The 12919-nt window shown below is 41.7% G+C and overlaps 1 protein-coding gene across 1 annotated transcript in view; it reads right to left on the reverse strand.

Moving 5' to 3' along the window:
- Positions 1 to 2898: 2898 nt before the first annotated feature.
- TMEM120A (transmembrane protein 120A) overlaps positions 2899 to 12919 on the reverse strand; it is a 57293-nt gene continuing 47272 nt past the window's right edge. Inside the window, exons 11-12 of the mRNA XM_073573832.1 lie at positions 8461 to 8529; positions 2899 to 3624 (exon numbers count right to left, since the gene is read on the reverse strand). Coding sequence (XP_073429933.1) covers positions 3511 to 3624; positions 8461 to 8529 — 183 coding nt within the window. The 3' untranslated portion in view covers positions 2899 to 3510. The remainder of the gene's footprint in view (positions 3625 to 8460; positions 8530 to 12919) is intronic.

Here is a 12919-nt window from a genome sequence, read left to right on the forward strand (position 1 = left end):
GGGACCGTCCGGGATTTTGGTAGGTTTAGCAGCCAACCTAGGTCGGTCAGAGAATTCATGGTCCTGCTCAACTGGTCCCTGCAGTGTGATTGGGAGTTGCCTATTACTAGGAAATCGTCCAAGTATGGGACTATTAGGATGTCCTGCTCTCTTAGATGTGCCATAACCTCTGCTATGATTTTTGTGAATACCCTCGGGGCGATGGCCCGCCGAATGGGAGAGCTTTGAACTGGTAGTGCTTTATCTCTCCCCCCATGGTTACTGCTATCCTGAGAAATTGGCGGTAGTCAGTGTGTATGGGAACGTGGTAGTATGCGTACTTTAGATCGAGTACAGTCATGTAACAGGACGGAAACAGCATTTTCACTGCAGATTTTATTGTTTCCATTTTGAATGGGTGTATTACCAGGCACTTGTTTCATTTTTTAAGGTTTATTATTGTCCTGAATGTCCCATCTGGCTTCTTCCTCAGGAAGATAGGAGAAGGCTTCTATTCCCCTCTTTCTTGGTGAGGGACCTCTTGCAATACTGATTTCTCCACCAGGGTCTGAATCTCCTGTTAGATCGCGGCTTGTTCTTCCGCCGACTACCTCTGTGGGGTCACTACGAAAGAGGGTTGGGGTGAGGTGTGAAATTTTGAGGCCTGTTTTTATGATGTCTAAGATCCATTGACTGTTTGAAATGTTTTCCCAGGTTAGGAAGAAGAGGGCCAATCTTCCTCCTACCTGGGAGACACCTTCATTGGGGTGGCTTCTTGTCTGCCGGTTTACCAAACATGAACCCCTTTCCTTTGCTTCTTCTATCCTCCCACTTGTCCAGGGAATTTTTAGGCGGCTTCCTCTGGATGAATTTCCTGCTCCGAAAACACTTTAAGGGGAAATTGGATGGGTTAGGAAAAGACTTCTTTTTATCCCCTGCTTTGTCAAGTATATCGTTTAGCGTGGGTCCGAAAAGGAATTCACCTTCACAGGGAATGGAGCAAAGTTTTGATTTTATTGGCAGATCTCCCGTCCAGCACTTGAGCCATAGGACCCTTCTAGCTGCGTTAGAGAATGAGGCTGCCCTGGCTGTTAGCCTGATTGAATCTGCGGATGCGTCCGCTAAAAAGGCAGCCGCTCCTCTCATCAGTGGAACGGAGTCTAGGATTGCGCTTCTCTGGGATTTGTTTTTTAGCTGGTCCTCCAACTGATCCAACCACGCCATAAGGGCTCTAGCTGTGCAAGTGGCGGCTATGGCGGGTTTCAGCCCTCCTCCGGCTGCCTCCCAGGAACACTTCAGGAACGTATCTGCTTTTTTGTCCATGGGATCTTTCAGTGTACCCATGTCCTCAAACGGCAGAGAAAATCTTTTTGAGGCTTTTGCGATGGCTACGTCCTTCGGTGCTTTGTCCCAAAATGAACAGCTTGGATCTTCAAAGGGGTATTTTTCTTTTGGGGGCTAGGAGGCCTTTTTTCTCCAGTCTTTTCCACTCCCTCTGTATTAGCGCCTGAATTTTATTGTTGATAGGGAATGATCTCCTTTTCTTCTGCTCTAACCCACTGAACATAGCATCCTGGATAGTCCTTTTGGGCCTGGTGTCTACTAGTCCCATAGTGGTTCTGACTGCTTTTATTAAATTATCGGTTTCCTCTATAGGGAAACAACTGTGACCTTCTTTGGCAGAGGACGAGGAGTCGGATGACGGGCTGTCCGTGGTGTCTGATGCAGAGGAATCGCTCTCCCTATCGCTGTGATCTGACTCTGGGTCCCTGCTTTTCGGCTTCTTATGCTTTTTATTTTCTCCCTGGGAGGGATTTGAGGGCGTTTTCTACCTGATGTTTAATTAGGTTCCTAAGGTTGGAGGTGAAGCCTGAGGATTCCTTGCATATAGTGTGCTCTATGCAGGATTGGCAGAGCCTTTTCCCCCACCCCGCGGGAAGCTCCTCTTTACAGAGTGGGCAAACCTTTTGGCTGGCCTTTTGCGTGCACTTCTTCCCCTATAAGAGGAGGACAGGCCCTAGTTACAATATGTACATTCATGTAGCTCACTCACCCACCGGACCGAAGAAGGATACTGAGTCAGAAGGGGCTCCGGATCTGCAAGAGGCTTGTCTTTTGGGACCGCCGTCCCACCGGACTCCTTGCTGCATCGGGACTCCGAGCGGCTGCTGCGTTGCTGTGAGATCCTTCTTTCGGTGCCTTTGGGGCGATTGCCGCTGTTGCTGCTGGGGTCCTTCGTCGGAGGACGTGTCCCGCAGCTGCTGCTCTTCCTGTGCCGAGCTCATGATGCAAGGAACAGGTCAGTGTGCTGCTCCTGCACCTTTCAACCGAGCGACCGGCGTCCTTACTGTAAGGAACCCTTTCCTATTTAGCTGCTGTAATCACCTTTCTTTCACCTGAAATGAGTGCCCGCTGGTCCTTAGTATGGGCTTTGGAAGGAATAAGTCTTGTGCAAGTCCTTTGTATTGACCACACATATACTGTATATGATATCTCCTCTGCGACGTATTTTTTTTTAAGCTAAAAAAGCCCAACCTTTCCAACCTCTCATCATATGAGAGACCTTCCATCTCTTGTAACAATCAAGTTGACGGCCTTTGAACTGACTCTAGCTTCTGAATATCTTTTTTAAAATGTGGCGCCCAAAACTGGATCCCATACTTCAACTTGCTTAACTATTCACAATACCACTAATTTTGACCAGGAATGCCCAAACTTTTACATGCCACTGTATATATATATATATATTCTAATGAAATGAGTCAGTGAATTAGCCAAAACGTGAGTTCACCGTAACTAAATAATATTCAAGGAATCATTACCCATTTCAAGCGTGACTTAAGGTGCTTGGCTACTCAAAAATTCACAATCAATCCTTTAATGGCTACACATTGCAGTCCAAAAGAAGACAAAACCAAATCATTTCTGGAAAGAGTTTATTGCAGATCAGGTTTGTACAAACAAGGACGGAGGATGTACAGTTCAATGAACAAAAGCCGAGCTGCCCAGCTCCAAGAAAACAAGCTACACATCATACAGTAACGTCCAGATTCATTTAAACAAAGATTTGCTCTTCAGGCAAGGCTCAGGTCAACGCTGACAACTGTAACCTGAGCACAATTGTATGGGACCAGATAACATACTATACACACACACACACACTCACACACACATAATCTCTCCCAAGAAGCCAATCTCTGGTTTGTTCTTGACTTTAAGATGTATAAAGACACTTGAGGAGTGTTAATTACTGGCAATTCCAGGTCAACTTTTTGTAACATGTATAACCTTACAGACCAATTAAGGCCTGGGCTACACTGCAAAATTTTGTAGCTGTACTGATTGATTTTAACTATTTAACTACAGCTGCATTGTATGGTTAAAATTAATCAGTAGCACTACAAAAATTTTGCAGTGTAGTCCAGGCCTAAAGGTTAGGGTTCAGTAGTGTGCAGTCCTTGCAAGGATTTCCCAATTTGCAGCAAGTGGCAAGGCTTCGTTGCGCCAATGCCTGTATTGGCAGAACGGTCATTACTCGGTTTTCCCTTCTTCCTTCTGTTTTTTAAATTTCTGTTGGACAACACGGAGGGTGGTGAAGAAATTTCCCATGAAGTGGACAAGGAATGGCATTCCACACATAATAACCTGCAAATAACAGGGACATCAGGATCACAACACATATTAGGGGACCTTGAATCTGAAGGAGGGATGGCCCATTGATCTCTCTCTTGTATGGAAGTACAGAGATAGAGCCGTTAATATAAAAGCCCCGACGAGTATACATACTCAATATTTAGCGCAGAATTTTATATAATGTGTACTTCTTATTTTACGAATAAATCACTCACTCATTGATTTGTAACTATATACAGCTCTGGCAAAAAATTAAGAGACCACTTCCAAATGTTCAGTTTGTCTGATTTTTCTCTTTACAGGTATGTTTTTGAGTAAAATGTAAATTGTTCTTTTAGTCTATAAACTTCTGACAACATGTCTCCGAGTTTCAAAGCAATACATTTTGCATTTTTTTTCTGACAAAGAAAAAGTGGTCAAAATACAAAACAAAAAAAAAACCCAGTGCTTTCAGAGCTCAAATAATGCAAAGAAAAAAATTTCATAATCATTTAGAAACAACAATACTAATGTTTTAACTCGGGAAGAGTTCAGAAATCAATATTTTGTGGAATAACCATGATTTTTAAAAACATCTTTCATGTGTCTTGGCATGCTTGCCACCAGTCTTTCACACTGCTTCTGGCGCAAAACTTTAAGCAGTTCTTCTTGGAATGATGGCTTCTAGTATTGTGAGGAAAGAGGGAGACACATGTGCAATATAGGGTCTTATCCCACAAATAAAGTAAGCGGTTTGACAAAAAACTGCTCACCTGGTAGTAGGTATTCAAAGCATGTATAGATAAGGGCTGCTGCAGATCCACAAGTCTGTCACCGACTATCTGAAACAGAGCTCTGCAAAGGAATACGTGGATTTTGTCCGCGCTGCCCAAATGATGAAATTCCAGAAGGTTGATAAAGTTTGACAGTGGTTTATTCTACGTGTTTCAAGGTTTTTTGCAACCTCCTCTTCAGGAAATACCACATGAAGCATACATAGGTGGTGCATTAAGTACACACAGATTTCAAAAAAATGAGCTCCAAACAGTCAGATGACACATGTCAAAAGTTCATAGTTAGCAGACAGTATAAAAATTCATAGTACTAGTTAGAAGCTGTTCTTATAGTGACATATCTATTTTAATTTCACAGGTTGTTGAAAAGGAAAAAAAAATATATATATATATAGAAAATTAAAAAACACATATATACTGAGCAAGAAAAGCAAATCTTGGACACGAACTCCTAGAGATATGCCTCAGCTTCCTCCAGATCTGCTGCCTGACAATTAGACCACTCGGCTATGCTAACAGGTTCCTGCAAGTGTATCCAATGTGGAAGAGACATATGTTGAAATAAACCATTAGTTAAAAATTAAATTGAAGGATCTAAATTTTAATCAATTAAAAATAAATGTTTTATTAATAATTAATTTATTCGGCTTATTATTCTTATTTAATGATGAATTAGAATAAAGGGGGGAAAATAAAAAAAAAAAAAAAAAGGGGGAATCAGTCATCTGCCAAAGGTCAGTGGCAGAGTTGGAAGGACAATGTGCCCCACACCTGCAATATTGCATACACCTTCAGGATCGTACCACAGGAGGAGCACACAGCGCTTCTCCAAATACCACATGGCTGTTAAAAACTCCAGCACAGAGTCAAATTACAGTATACAGCGACCAGTGCTAGTATAAGTCACATACCAAAATTAAAAAAAAAACAAACAAACACAATCACTCCTTCAGCAGCGTTATTACCACCTGAGAATAGCAAATCATGTCAGAGGATTTCTTTAGGACTAAGGAATGATTGGTTATATACAAATATTTCTGAGAGGAATATATATATATATATATATATATATATATATTGTATATAACTAATCATTCCTTTGTCCTAAAGAACTCATCCTCTGACACGATTTGCTATCCTCAGGTGGTAATAACGCTGCTGAAGGAGTGATTTTTTATTTTTTAAACTTTGGTATGTGACTTATACTAGCACTGGTCGCTGTATAATTTGACTCTGTGCTGGAGTTTTTAACAGCCATGTGGTATTTGGAGAAGCGCTGTGTGCTCCTCCTGTGGTACGATCCTGAAGGTGTATGCAATATTGCAGGTGTGGAGCACATTGTCCTGCCCACTCTGCCACTGAGCTTTGACAGATAATAATAATTTTTATTTATATAGCGCCAACATATTCCGCAGCACTTTACAATTAAGTGACAGATTCCCCTTTTTTTTTTTCTTTTCCCTTTATTCTAATTCATCATTAAATAGGAATAATAAGCTGAATCAAAGTTTAAAAAAAAAAAAAAAATATATATATACAGTGGGGAAAAAAAGTATTTAGTCAGTCAGCAATAGTGCAAGTTCCACCACTTAAAAAGATGAGAGGCGTCTGTAATTTACATCATAGGTAGACCTCAACTATGGGAGACAAACTGAGAAAAAAAAAATCCAGAAAATCACATTGTCTGTTTTTTTTCATTTTATTTGCATATTATGGTGGAAAATAAGTATTTGGTCAGAAACAAAATTTCATCTCAATACTTTGTGATATATCCTTTGTTGGCAATGACAGAGGTCAAACGTTTTCTGTAAGTCTTCACAAGGTTGCCACACACTTTTGTTGGTATGTTGGCCCATTCCTCCATGCAGATCTCCTCTAGAGCAGTGATGTTTTTGGCTTTTCGCTTGGCAACACGGACTTTCAACTCCCTCCAAAGGTTTTCTATAGGGTTGAGATCTGGAGACTGGCTAGGCCACTCCAGGACCTTGAAATGCTTCTTACGAAGCCACTCCTTCGTTGCCCTGGTGGTGTGCTTTGGATCATTGTCATGTTGAAAGACCCAGCCACGTTTCATCTTCAATGCCCTTGCTGATGGAAGGAGGTTTGCACTCAAAATCTCACGATACATGACCCCATTCATTCTTTCATGTACCCGGATCAGTCGTCCTGGCCCCTTTGTAGAGAAACAGCCCCAAAGCATGATGTTTCCACCACCATGCTTTACAGTAGGTATGGTGTTTGATGGATGCAACTCAGTATTCTTTTTCCTCCAAACATGACAAGTTGTGTTTCTACCAAACAGTTCCAGTTTGGTTTCATCAGACCATAGGACATTCTCCCAAAACTCCTCTGGATCATCCAAATGCTCTCTAGCAAACTTCAGACGGGCCCGGACATGTACAGGCTTAAGCAGTGGGACACGTCTGGCACTGCAGGATCTGAGTCCATGGTGGCGTAGTGTGTTACTTATGGTAGGCCTTGTTACATTGGTCCCAGCTCTCTGCAGTTCATTCACTAGGTCCCCCCGCGTGGTTCTGGGATTTTTGCTCACCGTTCTTGTGATCATTCTGACCCCACGGGGTGGGATTTTGCGTGGAGCACCAGATCGAGGGAGATTATCAGTGGTCTTGTATGTCTTCCATTTTCTAATTATTGCTCCCACAGTTGATTTCTTCACTCCAAGCTGGTTGGCTATTGCAGATTCAGTCTTCCCAGCCTGTGCAGGGCTACAATTTTGTTTCTGGTGTCCTTTGACAGCTCTTTGGTCTTCACCATAGTGGAGTTTGGAGTCAGACTGTTTGAGGGTGTGCACAGGTGTCTTTTTATACTGATAACAAGTTTAAACAGGTGCCATTACTACAGGTAATGAGTGGAGGAAAGAGGAGACTCTTAAAGAAGAAGTTACAGGTCTGTGAGAGCCAGAAATCTTGATTGCTTGTTTCTGACCAAATACTTATTTTCCACCATAATATGCAAATAAAATGAAAAAAAACAGACAATGTGATTTTCTGGATTTTTTTTTCTCAGTTTGTCTCCCATAGTTGAGGTCTACCTATGATGTAAATTACAGACGCCTCTCATCTTTTTAAGTGGTGGAACTTGCACTATTGCTGACTGACTAAATACTTTTTTTCCCCACTGTATATATATATATATATATATATATATATATATATATATATATTCTATATTTATTTTTTATTAATAAAACATTTATTTTTAATTGATTAAAATTTAGATCCTTGCAATTTAATTTTTAACTAATGGTTTATTTCAACATATGTCTCTTCCACATTGGATACACTTGCAGGAACCTGTTAGCATAGCCGAGTGGTCTAATTGTCAGGCAGCAGATCTGGAGGAAGTGGAGGCATATCTCTAGGAGTTCGTGTCCGAGATTTGCTTTTCTTGCTCAGTATATATGTGTTTTTCAATTTTCCTTATATTTTTTTTTTCCTTTTGTTCAACAACCTGTGAAATTAAAATAGACATGTCACTATAAGAACAGCTTCTAACTATTACTATGAATTTTTATACTGTCTGCTAACTATGAACTTTGACATGTGTCATCTGACTGTTTGGAGCTCATTTTTTTTTTTAAATCTGTGTGTACTTAATGCACCACCTATGTATGCTTCATGTGGTATTTCCTGAAGAAGAGGTTGCAAAAAACTTTGAAACGCGTAGAATAAACCACTGTCAAACTTTATCAACCTTCTGGAATTTCATCATTTGGGCAACGCGGACAAAATCCATGTATTCCTTTGCAGAGCTCTGGTTTGATGGCTTGTGACTATTCATCATCCTCTTGATTACATTCCAGAGGTTGGTCTGGAGAATGGGCTGCCCATGACAGGGTTTTGATGTGGTGGTCTCTTAATTTCTGCCAGAGCTGTATGTATCATGCACTAAAGGTAGAAGCAAAGTAGAGCAGGCACATAATGCATTTGGTCTATCTGAGTTAAAAACCGGATGGTAAATTTACAGGTTTCACTTATAGCAGACATGGATATAAAGCAGCAGCGGAGAACTACACACCTCAGGGTAATAAGGCATCAGTAGTAGGGTACATTACCTGCCATTCCTTGCACTCCGGATGCCTGGCTAGTTGAAACAGGGTAATAGCGTTATAGAGCTGCCAGAACTGCAATATAAACCCAGCATGGCCATTACAACCAGCATAATCTTGTATTTCTACCACTGGCTCAGAGGCCAGCAGACATTAAATCAATTTTTGTACCACTATGAAAAAAAACTATTATATGAGATTCCCTGGATACAACAAAGGACCCTTGTACAAGATTTTTCTGTGAACCTATGATTTCCATTAACAACTCTGGAGACTTATGGCAGTAACTATCAGGATACAAGACAAAAGATTTTACAGAGCTCTGAAGCCTGTGATACAATGTGGAAAATACATATTGCCTTAAATGAAATGCTAAAATAGGACTGATCTCTAAGCCATCTCTTGAGCGGGGGACATGTCGCCCTCATATTGAGCATAGAAGCATGGCTTCATCAGAAATCTTAAATAAAACAAAAAAAGCCAACACTCTTCCGACCCCTGCTGTGAACAGCTAATTGAAATATATATATATCTAACCGTGAGCTGGGATCAGATGTGTATATACTATACATTCACTAGGAAGAGCACAATAACAGGCCTAGTAGCTAAAGCATCTGTGGCCTCATCCATCAATAGTCAGTCAATTGTGTGATTGTTCTGACGATTGGGGGCAGTGGAGTGTGGTTTGTGACACATCACATACATACAGTATCCTGTGGAACATGCAACTTTATTTTTCTATTGGAATAGTATGGATGAAATTGGGTGCGTAGGAAGATACAGTTGATACCACATGCACCTCCATGTAAACATGATTATGGCTATGTAATAACAGGTCCATAATATGGCAGGATACATTAGCTCTTAGCCTAACTTTCCAACAATGCATACCTACTGGATAGCAGCATTTGGTTTAAGCCTCATTCAGACATCACTGATTATTCTTGTAAGTAAAATCAGCATTTACTCTGTCAGTTTTTACCATCAGAGTTATATGCAAAACTTACTGTATTCTTTGGACCATAAGACACACCCCAAATTTTCAGGCGAAAAATGGGGGAAAAAAATGTAATATATGACATGGGGGTCCATCTTATATGTTATTCTCATCTGAGTAATGCAAAATAAGAAAAAGGAGGGAATTACCTGTGCTGTCGTGGTGGGTTATTAGAAACCGAATTACCACTAAGTCTAATTCTATTTTCTCTAATGACAGCACACCGGAGCAGTACCCAAGATTAATGTTAAGGAGGGATAATAGCCTGAAGAACTTTTCTCCCAAAGGCCAAGTCTTTGACAGACATCCGGTCCCGCCTGTAATGCTTGGAAAAACGTATTATTCGAAAACCAGGTAGCAGCTCTGCATATCTGTTCGATGGAAGCACTGGCTTTCTCGGAGCAGGAGACAGATACCGCTCTGGTAGAATGATCTGTGAATTTTTCTGGAGGTGGAAGGCTCTGGCTGTGATATGCCTCAGAGATTGCGCTCTTGATCCAGTTGACCATTGTGGATCTGGAAGTTTTCATCCCCTTATTCTGACCTTGAAGATGAACCAACAGGTTTTGGTCCTCCCTACTTTTTTTCCCCCATTTCCTGGAGATAGTAAAGAATCGTTCTTCGAACTTCCAGAGTGTGGAAACTCTTCATCTTCCTTATTCCTTGGATCTTGATAGGAGGAGGGAAGAATTATCTCCTGGGACCTGTGGAACTCTGAAACCACTTTAGGAAGGAATGACGGGTGCATTCTTAAAATAAGCCGGTCCACTAAGACTCTCATGTAGGGCTCTTTTACTGACAGAGCCTGTAACTCACTCACTCTCCTGGTTGTAGTTATGGCTACAAGAAAGGCTGTTTTCCAGGAGAATCCGTCCACATCTATTGATGATATGGGCTCAAAGGGTGGGAGTGTGAGCCTGTTTAGAACAATATAGTGGTCACAGGAAGGGACTAAATTTGTAATCCTCGGACGTAGGCAAGATGCTGCGGTCATAAATCTTCTTACCCATCAGTGGTCGGTTAGCGTCTGGTCGAAGTAGAAACTTAGAGCCGCCACCTGGACTGTGAGGGTAATACAGTCATGGCCAAGAGTTTAGAGAATGACACAAATATTAATTTTTACAAAGTCTACTGCTTCATTTTTTCTAATGGCAATTTGCATATACTCCAGAATGTTATAAAGAGTGATCAGCTTAACAGCAATTACAGTCAATATTTGCCTAGAAAATTAGCTTTATCCCCAAAAACACATTTCAACATCATTGTAGCCCTGCCTTAAAAGGACCAGCTAACATCGTTTCAGTGATTGCTCCATTAACACAGGTGTGGGTGTTGATGAGGACAGGGCTGGAGATCAATCTGTCATGATTAAGTAAGAATGACACCACTGGACACTTTAAAAGGAGACTAGTGCTTGGCATCATTGTTTCTCTTCTGTTAACCATGGTTATCTCTAAAGAAACACGTGCAGTCATCATTGCACTGCACAAAAATGGCCTAACAGGGAAGAGTATCGCAGCTAGAAAGATTGCACCTCAGTCAACAATCTATCGCATCATCAAGAACTTCAAGGAGAGAGGTTCCCTTGTTGCCAAAAAGGCTCCAGGGCGCCCAAGAAAGACCAGCAAGCGCCAGGACCGTCTCTTAAAAGTGTTTCAGCTGCGGAATCGGGCTACCAGCAGTGCAGAGCTTGCTCAGGAATGGCAGCAGGCAGGTGTGAGTGCATCTGCATGCACTGTGAGGCGGAGACTCTTGGAGCAAGGCCTGGTCTCAAGGAGGGCAGCAAAGAAGCCACTTCTCTCCAGAAAAAACATCATGGACAGACTGATATTCTGCAAGAGGTACAGGGAGTGGACTGCTGAGGACTGGGGTAAAGTCATTTTCTCTGATGAATCCCCTTTTCGATTGTTTGGGACATCTGGAAAACGGCTTATTCGGAGAAGACCAGGTGAGCGCTACCACCAGTCTTGTCTCATGCCAACTGTCAAGCATCCTGAAACCATTCATGTGTGGGGTTGCTTCTCAGCCAAGGGAATGGGCTCTCTCTCAGTCTTGCCTAAAAACACAGCCATGAATAAAGAATGGTACCAGAATGTCCTCCAAGAGCAACTTCTCCCAACCGTCCAAGAGCAGTTTGGCGATCAACAATGCCTTTTTCAACATGATGGAGCACCTTGCCATAAAGCAAAGGTGATAACTAAATGGCTCAGGGAACAAAACAGAGATTTTGGGACCATGGCCTGGAAACTCCCCAGATCTTAATCCCATTGAGAACTTGTGGTCAATCATCAAGAGACGGGTGGACAAACAAAAACCTTCAAATTCAGACAAAATAAAAGCATTGATTTTGCAAGAATGGACTGCTATCAGTCAGGATTTGATCCAGAAGTTGATTGAGAGCATGCCAGGGAGAATTGCTGAGGTCCTGAAGAAGAAGGGTCAACACTGCAAATATTGACTTGCTGCATTAACTCATTCTAACTGTCAATATAACCTTTTGTTACTCATAATATGATTGCAATTATATTTCTGTATGTGATAAAAACATCTGACAAACACACATAAAAACCAGAGGGCAGCAGATCATGTGAAAATATAATATCTGTGTCATTCTCTAAACTTTTGGCCATGACTGTAGGTTTGAGACCCTTCTCTAGCCCTTCTTGCAGGAAATCCAGGATCCATGTGACATTTCGTTAGCGCAGTTCAGGTTATTCGGGTACACTCTGAGATGAAGGTCTTTCATATCTTCTGGTATATGGCATTTGTCACTGGTTTCCTACTCTTTTGTAGCATTCTAATAACCGTTTCAGACAACCCTCAACCAACACACGTTGGTGTTCAGTAAGGCTAGATTCACATTAGCATTTGAGTCCGCAGCGTATCATCTGCATGCGCAAAAACGCATGCAAAACGCATGTTTACGCAGCGTTTTTTTATGCGCATCATCTTAAGCATGACAGAAAAAAACGCTGTGTGTGCATGCGTTTGAATGCGTTTGTGTTGTTTATGCGCATGCGTTAGATATGACACCAGACAAAAATGGGCATCTCATGGGATTTCTATATACATTTTGAAGAACGCATGCGTATCAAACGCATGCGTACGCATGTCCTTGCGTAAAAATGTGTTCTCAGACAGTATCGTGTTTTTTTTCACGCACTCATCCGCATGCCTGCGCATATTTGACGGATTTTTGACGCCTCAAAAAACGCAACATGTTGCGACTGCCGGACACCGCGAAACGACGCATGCGTAAGCAAAAGCATGCGAACGCATGTCCCTGTATACACCATGTTAAATATATGTACGCACGACGCATGCGCATTATGGGGATCAAACGCTGCGCACACAAACGCTAATGTGAAACCAGCCTAAGGCTGGCGAGGTCTCCCATAATGTCCTTAACAGACCATCCATCTTGCATTCCAGAGGGTCCGTCAATTGTGAGGAAATCTCAAATGGCCG

The sequence above is a fragment of the Dendrobates tinctorius genome, unplaced genomic scaffold (assembly GCF_039654945.1).
Source record: "Dendrobates tinctorius isolate UK_male_01 unplaced genomic scaffold, ASM3965494v1 ptg000007l, whole genome shotgun sequence".
Classification (NCBI taxonomy): domain Eukaryota; kingdom Metazoa; phylum Chordata; class Amphibia; order Anura; family Dendrobatidae; genus Dendrobates; species Dendrobates tinctorius.